The following is a 19,377-nucleotide window of genomic DNA, read 5'->3' on the forward strand; positions in this document are numbered from 1 at the left end:
TTGAAAAGCGCTTACTATGTGCCAGGCAAACAGGATGGAAAGGGAAGGGCACATTCCAGAGCTGTTTTGAAGGTAGAACCAAAAAGGATTTGGTGACAGATTGGATATGTGGATTAAGTTTTTTATGGTATTTAAGTGCTTGGCTTGGCTTACGCTGTTGTTTCGGAACCATAGCGACTCCACGGACACACCTGTCCCAGAACGCCCCGCTCTCCACCTGCAATCGTTCTGGTAGAGGATCCAGAGAGTTTTCTTGATAAAAATGTGGAAGTGGTTTACGATTGCCTCCTTCCGCGCAGTAAACTCGAGTCTCCTCCCCCGACCCTCTCCCGTGCCGCTGCCGCCCAGCACAGGGGACTTTTGACTGGTAGCCGACTGCCTGCCGCTGGCTGGCCACTGGCCAAGCTAGGAATGAAATGGGTAGGCCTCTGCCTGACTCTCCCTCCCGTAGCCGAGACTGGTAACCGGTAACCGGAAACTCTCCAGGTGCGATCCTGAGAAGGAGGTGAAGCGCTTACTGTGTGTCAAACACTGTCCTAAGCGCTGGGGTGGGTACAAGTTGATCGGGTTAGACACAGTCCCTGCCCCGCATGGGGCTCCCAGTCTAAGGAGGAGGGAGAACAGATATTTGATCCCCACTTTACAGTTGAGGAAACGGAGGCACAGAAAAGTTCCGCATCCCAGCTGAAAACTGGGAATCAGTTGATGAGGAGAGATGGGCATGGGCGGCTTTTTTTGAATTACAAAAATGTTTTTTAAGGAGCAAGAGGTTAAAGAAGAAAAAACAGCAGGTGCCGCAAACATCAAACATGACAACACAACGAAGAACAGCCTTTCTGCATGCACGGCGAAGCCGGGGCTCTGTACCTTTTACTGATCTTTTGAGTCGGGCGAGTACCTATAGGTGAATATCACTAGCTCAGGTCGCCAGTGCTTAGAACGGTGCTTGGCACATAATAAGCGCTTGATAAATACCATCACTATTTGCAGCAGCTTGGCCTAGTGGCAAGAGCACGGGGTTGGGAATCAGAAGAGGCGGATTCTCATGCCGGTTGTCTGTTGTGTGACCTTGGACAAGTCACTTCACTTCTCTGTGCCTCAGTTACCTCATCTGTAAAACAGGGGATGAAGACTGTGAGCCCCGTGTGGGACAACCTGATGACCTTGTATCTACCCCAGCGCTTGGAACATAGTAAGTGCTTAATACATACCATCACTACTATCATTATTATTATTATTACTATTATTATTCAAATTTGCACGATAAGTAGACTCTACTAAGTGTCTAAGACAAAAGTAAAGACTGCCATCTGGAGGTCAATTCTTCAAAGCCGACGATGATTAAGAAAAACCAAAAAAAATAAACAAAACCAAAAAACCCCTAAGAGGCGGAAGAGTCGATTCTCCAATTGTTCCGGTTATTTCTCCAGGTTTTAGGCTGGCGTGGCTTGGATCCTCCTTTGGGATGTTTCATTTTTCCGTAGTTCTTTCCCCAAAGAGCGAGTCGGGAAAGGGAGAGGAGGTGACACTTTGATCCGTTGGCTCCTCGCTAACAGTTACGTAAAATGGGGATTCAAAAAAGCTATTCTCCATCTCCGTTTGTCAGTGAGCCTCACAGGGGACGGGGCCTGGGTCTCATCTAATTGTAATATACCTTAGTGCTTGGCACATAGTAAGCACTTAATAAAGACCTCAATGACGGTTAATATCATTATCTTATCCAGGTTTTTCTGTCTCATGGCTGGCGAGGCCTGGCTCAGTGGAAAGAGCCTGGGCTTGGGAGTCACAGGTCATGGATTCAAATCCCGCCTCTGACACTTGTCAGCTGTGACCCTGGGCAAGTCACTTCACTACTCTGGGCCTCGGTTACGGCTCAGTGGAAAGAGCCTGGGCTTCGGAGTGAGAGGTCATGAGTTCGACTCCCGGCTCCGCCACTTGTCGGCCGTGTGACCGTGGGCGAGTCACTTCACTTCTCTGGGCCGCAGTGACCTCATCTGTAAAATGGGGATTAACTGTGAGCCTCACGTGGGACGACCTGATGACCCTGTATCTCCCCCAGCGCTCAGAACAGTGCTCTGCACAGAGTAAGCGCTTAACAAATACCAACATTATTATTATTATTATTATCCGTAAAATGGGGATGAAGACGGTGAGCCTCACGTGGGACGACCCGATTGCCTTGCATCTACCCCAGCGATTAGAACAGTGCTTGGCACATTATAAGTGCTTAACAAATACCATCATTATTATTATTAGAATGTGAGCCCTGTATCGGACAATGACTGGATCCAATCTGATTATTTTGTTGCTACCCTGGCATTTGGCAGCTAGGCTGTGCTTCATAAATCTCGTTATAATAATAAATGAGTCTGTTGGGCAGCAGCCGTAGTCAGTAGAAATAGTAAGAAGCAGCACGGCTTGGTGGGAGTCAGAGGTCCTGAGTTCTCTTCCCGGCCCCTGTCACTTGTCTGCTCTGTGACCTTGGGCAATTCACTTAACTTCTCTGTGCCTTGGTTACCTTTCCCGTAAAATGGGGGTAAAATATCTGTTCCTCTTCCTCTTAGATCGGGAGCCCCACGTGGGGCGGGGACCGGGTCCAATCTGCTTAAACCGTATAATATGAATAATGATGATGGCATTTGTTAAGCCCTTACTATGAGGCAAGCACTGTTCTAAGCGCTGGGGTAGACACAAGGTAATCAGGTTGTCCCACGTGGGGCTCACAGGCTTAATCCCCATTTTACAGATGAGAGAACTGAGGCACGGGGAAGTGAAGCGACTCGCCCAAAGTCACACGGTTGACAAGTGGCGGAGCCGGGATGAGAACCCATGACCTCTGACTCCCAAGCCCGTGGCCCTTTCCGCTACGCCACGTTGCTTCTCGACCTCAGTTCTCGATGCAGTACGTGGCATCCGGTAAGCCTTCAACAAATATCGAAATTATTATTAAGAGTATTTAATAATAATGATGGGATTTGGTAAGCACTTAATATGTGTCAAACGCTCTTCTAAGCACTGGGGTAGACACAAGGTAATCAGGTTGCTCCATTTGGGGCTCACAGTCTGCATCCCCATTTTACAGAGGAAGGAACTGAGGCGGCCCAGAGAAGTGAAGCGATTTGCTCCAAGTCGCACAGCTGACCGGTGGCGGAGCCGGGATTAGAACCCACGACCTCTGACTCCCAAGCCCGGGCTCTCTCCACGACGCCACGCTGCTTCTCAACCCAGTTCTTGATACAGTGCTTGGCAGCCAGTAAGTGTTTAACAAATATCAAAACGATTATTATTAAGATTGATATTATTATTTAGTAAGCACCTACCGCGTGCAAAGCCCCGATCCAGTGGTGGGGGAAAAAAATACACGATTTGAGAATGAGACCCGGTGCCCGGCTCCCAAGGGATTGACGATCCGAGAACGAGGGGTGGATTGGGGGGGGGGACTGGTGACCGATATATAAGGAAAGCTAGAACCATAGCAGGACGAAGATAAATGCCAAAAAACCATCGGTGGCTGGAGGAGCAGAGTTCTCGGATCCACGTGACTCGGTGTCCGAAAGTCTCACAAATCAGAGATCCACGGTCACTTCGAGAACCACACGCCGCCTTCCCGGCGTCCTACGTCTTCCGGAGACCCTCCGGCCGCCCGGGGCAGAACGCAGCAGGGCCAGGAGGCTAGAGCCCGGGCCTACTCTGCACGCAGCAAGCGCCCAATAAATAGAACTGAACCAAAGACCTGGGTTCTAATTCTGGCCGCAGCCCTTGTCTGCTGTGTGACCTTGGGCAAGTTGCTTCGCTTCGCTGGGCCCCAGCTACCTCATCTGTAAAATGGGGGTTGAGACTGTGAGCCCCGCGCGGGACAGGGACTGGGTCCAACCCCATTTGCTTACATCCACCCCAGCACAGCGCGGCTCAGTGGGAAGAGCCCGGGCTCGGGAGCCAGAGGTCGTGGGTTCTAATCCCGGCTCCGCCACTTGTCAGCTGTGTGACCTTGGGCAAGTCGCTTCACTTCTCTGGGCCTCAGTTCCCTCATGTGTAAAATGGGGATGCAGACTGTGAGCCCCACGTGGGACAACCTGATTACCTCGTATCCTCCCCAGCACATAATAAGCGCTTAACAAATACCAATGTAATTATTATTATTAAATACTCTTAATGATAATAATTTTTCATATTAGTTGAACGCTTACTGGATGTCAAGCACCAACGTTATTATGATTACAATGCCTGGCATGTAGTAAGCGCTTAACAAATACCAACGTTATTATTATTATTATTATTACGGTGCCTGGAGTGTAGTAAGCGCTTAACAAATACTAAAGTTATTATTATTATTAAATACCCTTAATGATAATAATTTTGATATTAGTTGAACGCTCACTGGATGTCAAGCACCAACGTTATCTTGATCACGACGACGATGCCTGGCGTGTAGTAAGTGCTTAACAAATACCAACGTTTTTATGACTATTATTATTACTACAGTGCCTGGCATGTAGTAAGCGCTTAGCAAATACGAAAGTTATTATTATTACTCTTAATGATAATAATTTTGATATTAGTTGAACGGTCACTGGATGTCAAGCACCAACGTTATCATGATCATAACGACGGTGCCTGGCGTGTAGTAAGTGCTTAACAAATACCAACGTTTTTATGACTATTATTATAACTACGGTGCCTGGCATGTAGTAAGCGCTTAATACTATAGTTATTATTATTATCACTCTTAATGATGATAATTTTGATATTAGTTGAACGCTCACTGGATGTCAAGCACCAACGTTATTATGATCATAACTGCGATGCCTGACGTAGTAAGCGCTGAATACCAACTTTTTTATGACTATTATTATTACTACAGTGCCTGGCATGTAGTAAGCGCTTAGCAAATACTAAAGTTATTATTATTAAATACTCTTAATGATAATAATTTTGATATTAATTGAATGCTTACTGGATGCCAAGCACCAACGTTATTCTGATCATAGCGACGATGCCTGGCATGTAGTAAGCGCTTAACAAATACCAAGATTATTACTACAGGGCCTGATGTGAAGTAAGCGCTTAACAAATACCCCAATTATTATTACTAATCAGAATCGCAGCCACAGTAAGAGTCAAACTCAGCCTTCTCGGCGTCCTACAGGTTCCGGAGGCCCTGCCGCTTCTTGCCTTCGCTTCCGTGGCTCCGGCCGCACAGGACGGGACGCGGGTGTGGACCTTAGGGAGGGCACGGCAGGGATTGAGGGTGATGGAGCGTGGCGGCCTAGTGGGGCGGGAACTGAGGGTTTGTGTCAAGGCCAAGGGCACTGTGAGTATTTTCACCCCCGGTGCGCTTGTGCCCCTCTCAGGACGGCACCCGGAGAGTTTCCAGTCCTCTACCGGTCTCGGCTCCGGGAGGGAGAGTGGAGCAGAGGCCCGTCCGTCCCGTTCCCGGCTGGGCCAGCGGCCGGCGAGCGGAGGGCCGTCGGCTTCGAGTCGAAACTCACCCGTGCCGGGCGGCGGCGGCGCGGGAGAGAGTCGAGGGCGGAGACTCAGAGCGCGGAAGGCGGCAACGGTAAACCGCTTCTGGATTTTTAACCAAGAAAACTCTACCGATCCACTACCGGAACCGGATTGCAGGTGGAGGTGGGGCGTCCTGGGAGAGACGCGTCCGTGGCGTCGCGACGAGACGGCTCGAGACGAGAGAGAGCTTGCAGGTGTGGGGTTTTACCGTGCCGCACACAGTCGTCGCTTTTTAAATGAAGCTGGAAGGCCTTCAGGGTTCTGATGTTACGCTGTTTAACTTTGGCGCTTAGTACGGTGCCTGGCGCAGAGTAAGCGCTTAACAAATACCGTTCAAAACAACACTTTAGAATGCTAGTCACCTCATTCTGGGGGAACAGGGCTGCACAGGAAGCAGGAGCAGATAGCGACCTAATGACCGGAAGCTCATTAAGGGCTGGGGACGTATCCGTTTATTCTCTTCTGTTGTACTCTCCCAACTCTTAGAACAGTGCTCTGCACCTACGGAGCACTCAATAAATACCACTGATTGACTGATTCATCCTTCTAGACTGAAGAGTCCCAGTCGATTGGGTAAAACCGGTTGATCTGTCCCCCACCGAAGTAAAAGTCAGCTACTCTTCCGTGGAACTGGTCGGACCCAGTACAGATACGTTTAATGTCGCTCTGTTACTCATCTGTAAGTGATGGGTTATACAGTTCTGGTGAACGAAATCAGGGTATCCCACCTTGTTCGGGCCCAAATCCTCCGTTTATAACATTGGCCCCGTGGGGAAATAGGTTCCGGCCGTCAATGCTTCCACTTGAAATGCGATCTGGGGGCTCCGGTCGACGGTATCGAACGTTCGGGGACTTCCCGCGTTCTGCGTGAGTGGGGATGGTGCTGACTGCCTAAGGCCGAGTCTTGGGGTCCGGGGCCGGCAGAGGGGCAAGCCACGACTGACCTGCGAGTCAGGAGGTCACGGGTTTCTAATCCGCCTCCGCCCGGTCATCTGCGTGACCTTGGGCAAGTCACTTCACTCCTCTGAGCCTGAGTGACCTCATCTGGAAAATGGGGATTAAGAGTGGGAGCCCCATGTGGGACAGTGATTGTGACCAACCCCATTTGCTTGTTTTCCGCCCCTCAATGCTTATCACGGTGCCTGGCACATAGCAAGCACTTAAATAAAACTATTATTATTCTTGTCCTTTGGGACAAAGGGCCGTTGTCCAGGACGAATAAACCCACACCTCCTCGGTGTGGGAATCCTTCGGCGCTTGGGGAAACGGCGGCCCCGTGACGCTGTCGCCAGGAAGTGGATTGTGTTTCTAGGTCTGTTTAACCCACGGATATTTGGCGCAGAGTCACGGGTGGCGACGTGAGCTGCACGACCACGACGGAAAAGTGGGGCCCCCCCCAGAGTTTTGCCCACTCGGGCCGTTGACCACGGCTCCTTTTGCGAAGGAAGCGTGCAGGGAGGCAGGGTGTCAGGTGATGCTACAAATAATAACGGTATTTGTTAAGCGCTTACTATGTGCCGAGCACTGGAGTAGATAACGAAGTAATCAGGCTGTCCCACGTGGGGCTCACGGTCTTAGTCCCCACTCTGCAGACGCGGTAAACTGAGGCACGGAGCCGTGAAGTGACTCATCCAGTCACACAGCTGACAAGCGGCAGAGCCGGGGATCCGAAACCACGATCTCTGACTCCCAAGCCCGGGCCCTTTCCACTGAGCCGCGCTGCTCCTCTACGTCTGCTCAAGCAGCGGAAGTCATTCCCTCCTAGGGAAACTGGTGGGGACCCTCTCTAGGCTGCAAGCTCGTTGCGGGCAGGGACGTGGCCGCCAACTCTGTCTCCTGTGCTCTCCCAAGCGCCCAGTACAGTGCTCTGCCACGGTAAGGTGCTCCCTAAATAACAGTAATAATGATGTTGGTACTTGTTAAACGCTTACTCTGTGCAGAGCACTGTTCTAAGCGCTGGGGGAGATATGAGGTAATCGGGTTGTCCCACACGGGGCTCCCAGTCTTCATCCCCATTTTAATAACGTTGGTATTTGTATTTGTTAAGCGCTTACTATGTGCAGAGCACTGTTCTAAGCGCTGGGGCAGTACAGGGTAATCGGGTTGTCCTACGCGAGGCTCACAGTTAATCCCCATTTTACAGATGAGGGAACTGAGGCACAGAGAAGTGAAGCGACTCGCCCCACGGTCACACAGCTGACAAGCGGCAGAGCCGGGATTCGAACCCATCACCTCTGACTCCCAAGCCCGGGCTCCTTCCACGGAGCCACGCCGCTTCCACGTAGAGTTCACGTAGAGACGGTCGCACCAATCCGTCGAACCGCTCTGGCCACGGCTCGGAAACTACGTGGACGTCCCTCCCCCTCCTAGACCGAGAGCCCGCCGTTGGGTAGGGATTGTCTCCACCTGTTGCCGGACTGTGCTTTCCGAGCGCTCAGTACAGCGCTCTGCCCACAGTAAGCGCTCAAGAAATAACGAGCCAACGAGTGAAACGACGTCAGCCGTCTGTTTTTTCAACGTGGCGTGTCGCCTGCCTAGAACGTACGTCTTCTCTGCCCTCGGCCCAACCCGGTCCTTCCGGGTCCTTCGCTCCCCGCTCCGTCCCCTGCCCGAGCACGCGCTTCCCGTTGTCCCCACGGGCCCCGGCCCGGGATCAGAACTCCTCGTCGGCGGACTCGGCGTCCCAGCCGCAGGACTGCAGCTGCCCGTCCTGAGGGAATTCGATTTCAACGTCGTAGACGAAGTTGGGGTCGTCCTTCTTCAGCCGATTCTTCTCAAAGAGCTCGTCCATGATGCTCTTGCGCTGGGCGAGCTCCTTGTCGTCTAGTTTGTTCAGGTCCTCCTCGGGATCGACGGTCGCTTCCCGCCGCGGCCGTTCCGTGGTTTGGGCCACCGTCCGTCCCCACAGGTGACCTCTTAGGTAGCCGAAGAGCTTCTCCAGTTGGCGGAGGGAGACGTTCTCCAGGTACTCCTTGTGCCGGACGTTATTCTTCAGCTGTTCGGCGGCTCTTCTGCTGTCTGCAGAAACCAAATAAATGGGGAAGGCCAACTGCGGCATCTGCTGAGCGCCTACTACGAGCCGGGCGCCGCGCTGAGCGCCGGGGCGGAGACGAGCACGTCGGGTTGGCCGCGGTCCCCGTCCCACGTGGGGCTCGCGGTCTCAATCCCCGTTTTAACCGCAGAGGTCGCTGAGGCCCGGAGAAGCGAAGCGGCTCGCCCGAGGTCACGCGGCAGGCAAGTGGAGGGGCCGGGGTTAGAACCCACGACCTTCCGACTGCCGGGCCCGGGATCTGGCCGCTACGCCACGTACTCGGAACCGACGTGGAGCTGGGCTTAACTCGCCTGCCTCTTCCGATAACGACGACTCCCTTAAATAATAAAACGAATCACGCCGTCGTCATCGTCGACCCCTGGGAATGACGACGACTGCCGTCGGCTAGAGACGGAGCTTCTGAAACAGCGAGCGTCAAAAAGAGAAGGGAGGTCGGCAGAAACGCACAGCCCCGTGGGTACAGCCCGCGCCTGGGAGCCAGCGGACCTGGGTTCCGATTCCGCCTCGGTCACCGGCCTGCCTTGTGACCTCGGGCAAGCCATTTAACTTCTCTGGCCCTCAGTTTCCTCAACTGTCAAACGGGGATCCGGGACCTCTCATTTAGACGGTGAGCCTCCTGAGGGACGGGGACTGTGCCTGGCATGATGACAATAACGTTGGTATTTGTTAAGCGCTTAGCGCTGGGGTAGACACGGGAATCAGGATGTCCCACGCGTGGGGCTCACGGTCTTCATCCCCATTTTACAGATGAGGGAACTGAGGCACCGAGAGGTGAAGCGACTTGCCCCAAGTCACACAGCCGACAAGCGGCCGAGCCGGGATTCGAACCCATGATCTCGGACTCCAGAGCCCGTGCTCTTTCCACTGAGCCACGCTGATCTTGAACCTACCTCGGCGCTTAGTACTGCTTGGCACATAGGAAGCGCTTAGCACAGACCACAGTTATTATTCTTGTTGGGGAAGAAGCAGCGTGGCTCAGTGGGAAGAGCGTGGGCTTTGGAGTCAGAGGTCACGGGTTCGAATCCCAGCTCTGCCACTTGTCGGCTGTGTGACTTTGGGCAAGTCGCTTCACTCCTCGGTGTCTCAGTTACCTCATCTGTAAAATGGGGATGAAGACCGTGAGCCCCACGTGGGACGACCTGATTCCCGCGTGTCTACCCCAGCGCTTAGAACAGTGCTCGGCACATAGTGAGCGCTTAACAGATACCAACATTATTATTATTATTATGTGATCACTCAAGGTTTGCAGGCAAGGAATCACCCCCCCCCCCACCGCCCCTACTCCCTCCCTCTGCTCTACCCGCCTCCCCACAGCACTTCTGTATATATGCACATATTTATCATTCTACTTATTTTATTAATATGTCTAGATCTATAATTCTATTGATTTATTTTGATGCTATCGATGCCTGTCCACTTGTTTCTTTGGTTGTCCGTCTCTCCGCTTCTAGACCGTGAGCCGGTTGTTGGGTAGGGATGGTCTCTATCTGTGGCCGAACTGTACTTTCTAAGCGCTTAGTACAGTGCTCTGCACACAGTAAGCGCTCAGTAAATACGACCGACTGACTGAATGAATGAATGACCCACCTGGCTTCTTTGATTTCTAAGCAATACCCTGTTACCCTTGTTTCCCCTTCAAAAGAAGAACGGTCCCTTTACCTTTTTCAGCTCTGTTCTACAATTCGGGGTGAGGAGTGGAGGAGGAGGGGCTTTGCAGAGGACGGGCCTGGGAGTCAGAGGTCATGGGTTCTAATCCCGGCTCCGCCACACATCTGCTGTGTGACCTTGGGCAAGTCAATTCACTTCTCCGGGCCTCGTGACCGCATCTGCAAAGTGGGGACTGAAACTGTGAGCCCCATTTGGGACAGGGACTGGGTCCAATCCGATTGGCCTGAATTCACCCCAGCGCTGAGTACGGTGCCTGGCACATAATAAGCGCTTAACGAATACCGTGATTATTACTATTACTTGTTCTCTTGCCTTATTCTTGCCCCACTGCCGGGTTTGACGTCTCCTTAGCGCTTACAACTGGGGAAGAGAAGAAATGTGGCCTAATGGTTAGAGCACAGGCCTGGAAGTCAGAGGGACCCGGCTCTGTCCTTTGTCGGCTGTGTGACCTTGGGCGAGTAACTTCACTTCTCTGGGCCTCAGTTCCCTCATCTGGAAAATGGATTAAGACCGCGAGCCCCATTTCCAAGCGCTTAGTACAGCGCTCCGCACACAGTAAGCGCTCACTGGGTGAAATGCGGGACGTGGACCGCGTCCAACCTGATCGGCACGTATCTACCCCAGTGCTTAGGACAGGGCCTGGCACATGGCGAGCGCTTAACAGACACCATCGAAAAAAGATAGAATTATCCATCTTCTGAATACTTCTGCTGCCTAGAAAATCCTGAGGTTGTACACGCGCGAAGGAATACGCCCTAAAAGGCACGAGACCGCTCGATTCCTTCTTTAATATTTTAAAACGCAGAAGAAGGTGGTGGCGGATGGGGGAAGGGAGAGAATCTAAAGTTACGAGATGAAAACACGTACCGGAATATTTGGAAAAGTTTCGGACGGGCATGATGCGCTGTCGAACTTTGCTCGTCGCCTCCGCTTCGTAGATGAGGATGATGGCCGGAGGCTGGAATCGAATTCCACACTTTTTGGCGGTGTACATCCCGACGATCCCTGCTGCTCGCTCAGCGAGGGGAAATGGGACGGAAATGAGATCGCCGACTGATTCCCCGATCCCTGCCAAAGACAAGGAGCCTTTCTAGGTTTGCAATCCCATAAAGTACAATACGAGATCAGCTGCGGACCCAACTAGCCTAATCTGGTTTTGGGGGGAAAACCCTCCTCAAAAACTTACTTTGAGCTAGAATAATAATAATGATGATGTTGATGATGGAATCTGTTAAGCGCTTACTATGTGCTGAGCACGTGGCTCAGCGGAAAGAGCCCGGGCTTGGGAGTCAGAGGTCACGCGGTCGAAGCCCGGCTCTGCCACTTGTCAGCTGTGTGACTGTGGGCGAGTCACTTCACTTCTCTGGGCCTCAGTTCCCTCATCTGTAAAATGGGGATTGACCGTGAGCCCCATGTGGGACAACCTGATTCCCCTGTATCTCCCCCAGCGCTTAGAACGGTGCTCGGCACATAGTAAGCGCTTAACAAATACCAGCATTTTTACATCATTATTACCAGGTCATCAGGTTGTCCCACGTGGGGCTCACGGTCTTCATCCCCATTTTACAGATGAGGGAACTGAGGCCCAGAGAAGTGAAGTGACTTGCCCAAAGCCACACAGCTGACAAGTGGCGGAGGCGGAATTAGAACCCACGACCTCTGACTCCCCAACCCGTGCTCTACTATGCAGGCTCACTGTGGGCAGGGAATGTGTCTTTTATATTGCTGTGTTGTACTCTCCCAAGCACTTAGTACAGTGCTCTGCACACAGTGTGTGCTCGATACGTAAAATTGACTGACTGCCCTGCACAGAGTAAGCGCTCAATAAATACCACTGATCGATTGATATCGTCCAACCCACCTGGAGTTGAGGACTGACTCAGCAGTGGCGATTCATTCATAATATTACATTTATTTATGTTATCGTCCGTCTCCCCCTCTAGATTACAAGCCTGTGGGCAGAGGGTGTGTCTGTTATATCGCACCCTCCCCAGTGCTCGGTACGCGGCGTTCTACACCCAGTAAGCGCTCAATAAATAACGACTGACTGATTGATTTGCTTCGACCACGACAAAAAGGCAGGGTCTGTGTTGAATTGACTAATGGTTCATTCGGTGGGTTTCAAGTGCAAAGCACTGTACGAAGAGCTGGGGAAAGATCTCTAATCCCGGCTCGCCACGTGTCTGCTGCGTGATCTTGGGCAGGTCATTTCACTCCTCTGGGCCTCTGTTACCTCATCTGCAAAGTGGGGGATAAAGACGTGAGTCCCACATGGGACATGGACCGTGTCCCACCCGATTAGCTTGAATATACCCCAGCGCTTAGTACGGTGCCTGGCACACGTACGTGCTTAACAGATATTATTATTATTATTATTATAAAAGGACAGACAAGACTCGGTCCCTTGCTTGGGAGACTGACGCTCAGCGAAGGCAGGGCCGGGCATGGGAGGAAAGGTTGAATCGGGGAAGCCAAAACACTACAGATCCCAAAAAGCCGGTCACTCTGGGACGGGACTCTTGACCAATAATAATGAAGATGCTGGTATTTGTTAAGCGCTTACTATGGGCCAAGCACTGTTCTAAGTGTTGGTATTTGTTAGCGCTTACTGTGTGCAGAGCACTGTTCTAAGCGCTGGGGTAGATACAGGGTCGTCGGGTCGTCCCACGTGAGGCTCACGGTTAACCCCCATTTTCCAGATGAGGTCACTGAGGCCCAGAGAAGTGAAGTGACTCGCCCACAGTCACACAGTTGCCAAGGGCGGAGCCGGGAGTCGAACTCATGACCTCTGACTCCGAAGCCCGGGCTCTTTCCACTGAGCCACGCTGGTAGATACAAGGTAATCAGGTTGTCCCACGTGGGGCTCACGGTCTTCATCCCCATTTTACAGAGGAGGTCACTGAGGCCCAGAGAAGTTAAATGACTTGCCCAAGGTCACCCGGCTGACGAGTGGCGGAGTCGGGAATAGAGCAGACGCCCGTCTCTGTCAGGAAAACCTGACAGTGACCTTTACCTTCCCACCCCTACCTCCGGGAATCGGCTCTATAGTTTTCTCTCGCTCGGTACCTACCCCTACATTGCATGCGAAAGCAGCATGGCGGAGTGGCCACAGCCCGGGCCTGGCAGTCGGAAGGACCCGGGTTCTAATCCCGGCTCCGCCACATGCCCGCTGTGTGACCTCGGGCAAGCCGCTTCCCTTCTCTATGCCTCAGTCACCTCATCTGTAAAACGGGGTGAAGACCGTGAGCCCCGCGTGGGCCAAGGGACCGTGTCCGACCTGATTGGAGAAGCAGCGTGGCTCAGTGGAAAGAGCCCGGCTTTGGAGTCAGGGGTTCATGGGTTCGAATCCCAGCTCGGCCACTTGTCGCTGTGTGAGTGTGGGCAAGTCACTGCACTTCTCTGGGCCTCAGTTACCTCATCTGTAAAATGGGATGAAGACCGTGAGCCCCACGTGGGACAACCTGATTCCCCTGTGTCTCCACCTAGCGCTTAGAACAGTGCTCTGCACATAGTAAGCGCTTAACAAATACCAACCATCATTATTATTGTTAGCTTGTGGTCTACCTCAGGGCTTAGAACAGCGCTTGACTCATAATAAGCACTTAACAAACACCATTATTACTATTATTATTACTCTGTATGCACCTCTGTGGTGCAATAACAAGTTCCAACCATGCCAACCTACTCACTGAACCTCTTCCTCATTTCTCCTGCCCTCGATCTCTTATTCAAAACCCTCCCTCCTACCTGGAACTTCCTCTCCTATCCACATGCGGCAGATCCTACTCCGCCCCATCTCTGAAGTACTTCTGAAATTACATCCCCTCCAGGAAGCCTTCCCCGATTAATTTTTATCCTCTCCACCCTGAATTCCCTCCAACTGCCATTTCGGTTTACTACATCACCTCAACACTTGGGTGTTCACCCCACCTCCCCAGGACTCCCGTAGAAAACCTTTCGACTCTCAACTAATTCAGTTATAGCCTCCCGAATGCTCAGTAGAGGGTTAGACACCTAGGAGGAGTTCAATAAATACTACGGAGGGATGGACGTTAAGGGGCTAACCAAAGGAGAGAATCAGAGGTCTTGGAAGCGGTTAGTACAGCGTTCTGCACCCAGTAAGCGCTCCATAAATACGACTGAACGAATGGGCTGCCCACTTGTCCAGTGTGCCTAAAGGAACTGAGAGAATTAAGAACGGTACAGGTTAAAGGTGTCGTCTTTGTTCACTTCTTCTCTACCCTTTTATAAACTGTCAGTGATTCATGCATTCGATCGCATTTATTGAGCGCTTACTGTGTGCGAGCACTGTAATAAGCACTTGGAAAGTACAATTCGGCAACAGATAGAGACAGGCCCGCCCCAACGACGGGCTCAGGGTCTAGATTGGGGTGGAGGAAGGTGGAAAGAGTAGAGGAGAACCAATCAGACAATAAGAGCTGTTATAACTGTGGCGTCTGTTAAGAGCTTACTACGTACCAAGCGCTGCATTAAACGCTGGGGTAGATCCAAGATGATCAGGTCAGTCTCTGCCCAATATGGGGCTCACAGTCTAAAAGGAGGGAGAAAGATATTGAGTCCGTCATTGGGCAGGGACCGTCTCTGTTGCCGAACTGTCCATTCCAAGCGCTTAGTACGGTGCTCTGCACAGAGTAAGCGCTCAATAAATACGATTGAATGAATGAATTTTGAATCCCCATTTATAGAAGAGGAAACCGCCACTCAGAGAGGTTAAATGACTTGCCCTGGGTCACAAAGTAGGCAAATAAGTGGCAGCGCAGGGATCTCCCAAACCTGTGCTGTTTCCACGAGGCCAGGATGCTTCGCCTGATTTAAGCGCTTAGTATAGTAAGCGCTTAAAAGCTACGACTGATTTAACCCCCAGATATTTGGAGATGATTCTATTTATCTTGATGATATCTACGCCAGACTACTTGCTTTGTTTTGTGGTCTGTCTCCCCTCTTCTAGACCTGTAAGCCCGTTATTGGGCAGGGATGGTCTCCATCCGTTGCCTAATTGTCCATTCCAAGCGCTCAGTACAGTGCTCTGCACATGGTAAGCGCTCCGTAAATACGACCGCATGAATTGAATGGGTGGCGGTGGCGATGGGGGTTGCACGACCATGATGGAAAAATGGGGCCCCACTGAGTTTTTCCCCGCTCAGGCATTGACCGCTACTCTTTTGGCACAGGAAGCGTGCAGGGAAGTAGGGCGTGAGGTGCCGCTACAAATAATAATAATAATAATGAGTATTTGTTAGGCGCGTACTATGTGCCAAGCACTGTTCTAAGCACCGAGAAGCAGAGAAGCAGCGTGGCTCAGTGGAGAAAGTGCCGGGCTTGGGAGCCAGAGGTCGTGGATTCTAATCCTGCTTCGGCCACCTGTCAGCTGTGGGACCTTGGGCTAAGTCACTGAAGTTCTCTAGGCCTCAGTTCCCTCATCTGTAAAATGGGGATGAAGTCTGTGAGGCCTATGTGGGGGCACCCTGATTACCTTATACTACCCCAGCGCTAGTGCCCGGACCTAGTTAAGCACTTAACAGATGCCATCATCGTCGTCACGGGGGTAGACACAAAGTAATTCAGGTTGTCCCACGTGGGGCTCACAGCCTTCATCCCCACTTTTACAGAAGAGGGAACTGAGGCCCGGAGAAGTGAAGTGACCGGCCAAGGCCACACCGCGGGCAAGCGGCGGAGCCGGAATTGGGAACCCACGACTTCCGACTCCCAGGTCTGCGCTCTAGTCACTGGGCCGTGCTGCTTCTCTGTAATAAACAGTGCAACAGAGTTAGCAGACAGGTTGGACGCCCACAGTGAGTTTAGGGCCCGTAAACATCGTTATTAACTAGATTTCATTCATTCGTTCAGTAGTATTTATTTGAGCGACTTACTATGTGCAGAGCACTGTAACTAAGCCCTTGGAATGTACCAAATCGGTAACAGATAGGGACAGTCCCTGCCCTCTGACGGCTCACGTCTGATCGGGGGAGACGGGCAGACACAAACACATGCATTAAATAGAGTCGAGGGGAGGAACGTCTCATAAAACGATGGCAGACAAATAGAATCCGGGGTGATGTACATCTCATTAAACGAAATAGAATAGGGTGATGAAGATATATACGGTCGAGCGGCCGAGTACAGCGCTGAGGGGGTGGGACGGGAGAGGGGGAGGAGGAGAGGGAAAGGGGGGAGGAGAGGGTTCAGCTGCGGAGAGGTGAAGGGGGGAAATCAGATTTCCAATCGTCAGTCTCCCTGGCAGTCAATTTTTCCTTAAGGAGCAGGGCTTCCCCCTTCCCTGTCCACATCTCTACTCCCCCACACTGTCTTTCAGGGCACTAGGACCAGGGAATGGCTCTTTACTCTGGCACTGTGCTCCGCCAAGCGCTCAGTATTCATTCAATAGTATTTATTGAGCACATTACTATGTGCAGAGCACTGTACTAAGCGCTCGGAACGAACGAGTCGGCAACAGATAGAGACGGTCCCCGCCGTCCGACGGGCTCACGGTCCGATCGGGGGAGACGGACGGACGAGGACGACGGCGATAAATAGAGTCGAGGGGAAGAACGTCTCGTAAAAAACGACGGCGACTAAATAGAATCGAGGCGATGGACATTTCGTTGACGAAATAAATAGGGGTGATGAAAATAGATACAGTCGAGCGACGAGTACGGTGCCGAGGGGAAGGGAGAGGGGGAGGAGCGGAGGGAGATGGGGGGAAAGAGGGTTAAGCTGCGGAGAGGTGAAGGGGGATGGTAGAGGCAGTAGAGTGCTCTGCACGCAGTACCAGCTATAGCTTGGCTTAGTGGCAAGAGCCTGGGTTTGGGAGTCAGAGTTCATGGGTTCGAATCCCGGCTCCGCCGCCTGCCAGCTGCGTGACTGTGGGCAAGTCACTTCACTTCTCTGGGCCTCAGTTCCCTCATCTGTCAAATGGGCATGAAGACTGTGAGCCTCACGTGGGACAACCCGATTACCCTGGATCTCCCCCAGCGCTTAGAACGGTGCTCTGCACATAGTAAGCGCTTAACAAGTACCAGCATTATTATTATTATTAATGCCCATTTTCCAGATGAGGTGACCGAGGCCCAGAGAAGTGAAGTGACTTGTCCAAAGTCACCCCGATGGTTAGAGAAGCAGCGTGGCTCGGTGGAAAGAGCCCGCGCTTGGGAGTCAGAGGTTGTGGGTTCTAATCCCGGCTCTGCCACTTGTCAGCTGTGGGACTGTTGGCAAGTCACTTCACTTCTCTGAGCACCAGTTACCTCATCTGTAAAATGAAGACGAAGACTGAGCCTCATGTGGGACAACCTGATTACCCTGGATCTCCCCCAGCGCTTAGGACAGTGCTCTGCACAGAGTAAGCACTTAACAAATACCAACGTTAGGTTATGGGTTCTAATCCCGGCTCCGCCGCTTGTCAGCTGTGTGACTGTGGGCAAGTCACCTAACTTCTCTGTGCCTCAGTTCCCTCATCTGTCAAATGGGGATGAAGACTGTGAGTCCCACGTGGGACAGCCAGATTACCTTGGATCTCCCCCAGCGTTTAGAACAGTGCTCTGCACATAGTAAGCGCTTAACAAATACCAACATTATTATTATTAGTGCCCCTTTTCCAGATGAGGTCACTGAGGCCCAGAGAAGTGACTGGTCCAAAGTCACACCGATGGTAAGGGGCAGAGCGGGGATTAGATTTATTATTATTGAAATGGAGATGAAGACTGTGAGCCCCACATGGGACTACCTGATGACCCTGTATCTCCCCCAGCGCTTAGACCAGTGCTCCGCACATAGTAAACGCTTAACAAATACCAACATTATTATTATAAAAATGGAGATTAAGACTGTGAGCCCCACGTGGGACAGCGTGATGACCCTGTATCTCCCCCAGCCCTTAGACCAGTACTCTGCACATAGTAAGCGCTTAACAAATACCAACATTATTATTATTATTATTAAAAAATGGAGATTAAGACTGTGAGCCCCACGTGGGACAGCCTGATGACCCTGTATCTCCCCCAGGGCTTAGACCAGTGCTCTGCCCGTAGTAAGTGCTTAACAAATACCAACTTTATTATTATTATTATTAAAATGGGGATGAAGTCTGTGAGCCTCACGTGGGACAACCTGATGACACTGTATCTCCCTCAGTGCTTAGACCAGTGCTCTGCACATAGTAAGCGCTTAACAAATACCAACATTATTATTATTATTATTAAAATGGAGATTAAGACTGTGAGCCCCACGTGGGACAGCCTGATGACCCTGTATCTCCCCCAGCGCTTAGACCAATGCTCTGCACATAGTAAGCGCTTAACAAATACCCAACATTATTATTATTAAAATGGGGATGAAGTCTGTGAGCCTCACGGGGGACAACCTGATAACCCTGTATCTCCCTCAGCGCTTAGACCAGCGCTCTGCACATAGTAAGCGCTTAACAAATACCAACATTATTATGATTAGAACCCATGACCTCTGACCCCCACGGGCCGGGCTCTTGCCGCCGAGCTCCTTTGCTTCTCATTCATTCATTCAATAGTATTTATTGAGCGCTTACTATGTGCAGAGCACTGTACTAAACGCTTGGAATGGACAAATCGGTAACTGATAGACACAGTCCCTGCCCATTGATGGGTTTACTGTCTAATCGGGGGCTTACAGTCTAACGAAGACCAACATTATTATTAATAAAAGTCTTTATTTTATTAATAATAAAAGTCTTATTTTATTAATAATAAACGTCTTAATAAAACGTCTTCGCCGGCGGGTCCCTGGGGAGGACAGAGGGTCGCCTACCTCCAGTCCTCCATGGCCCGCTCGGCTTCGACGAGGCCGTGGGAACGGGGCGGGTCGCGCATGCGCCCTACCTGCGCCCCGAGGAGGGAGGGAAGGAGGGAACGAGGGAGCTGCGCGCGCATCCGGCCGGCGGGGTGGAGCGCGCATGCGCCCTGCCCGCGCCCCAGGGGGGAGAGAGGGAGCTGCGCGCGCATGCGCCCTGCCCGCGCCCCGAGGGGGGGGGGAGAGAGAGAGAGGGGGAGCTGCGCACGCATGCGCCCTGCCCGAGCCCCGAGGAGGCAGGGAGACGGAGGGAAAGAGGGAGCTGCGCGCGCATGCGCCCTACCCGCGCCCCGAGGAGGGAGGGACGCAGGGAG

General features: G+C 51.9%; 1 protein-coding gene across 2 annotated transcripts; it reads right to left on the reverse strand.

Annotated features, from left to right (window-relative positions):
- Positions 1-7,992: 7,992 nt before the first annotated feature.
- Positions 7,993-19,095, reverse strand: CEP19 (centrosomal protein 19). 2 transcript variants are annotated; one of them, XM_039913353.1, is made up of 4 exons: positions 19,022-19,095; positions 14,705-14,777; positions 11,093-11,293; positions 7,993-8,523 (listed from the first exon to the last, which is right to left on the reverse strand). In XM_039913353.1, the coding sequence occupies exons 3-4, from the start codon at positions 11,217-11,219 to the stop codon at positions 8,159-8,161; spliced, it is 492 nt and encodes a 163-aa protein (XP_039769287.1). In that variant the 5' UTR covers positions 11,220-11,293; positions 14,705-14,777; positions 19,022-19,095; the 3' UTR covers positions 7,993-8,158. The 2 variants fall into 2 exon arrangements, with proteins under 2 accessions (XP_039769287.1, XP_028932049.1); XM_029076216.2 differs by lacking the exons at positions 14,705-14,777; positions 19,022-19,095 and adding an exon at positions 12,274-12,369.
- Positions 19,096-19,377: the final 282 nt, after the last annotated feature.

Source organism: Ornithorhynchus anatinus, chromosome 1, assembly GCF_004115215.2.
Source record: "Ornithorhynchus anatinus isolate Pmale09 chromosome 1, mOrnAna1.pri.v4, whole genome shotgun sequence".
NCBI classification, from domain to species: domain Eukaryota; kingdom Metazoa; phylum Chordata; class Mammalia; order Monotremata; family Ornithorhynchidae; genus Ornithorhynchus; species Ornithorhynchus anatinus.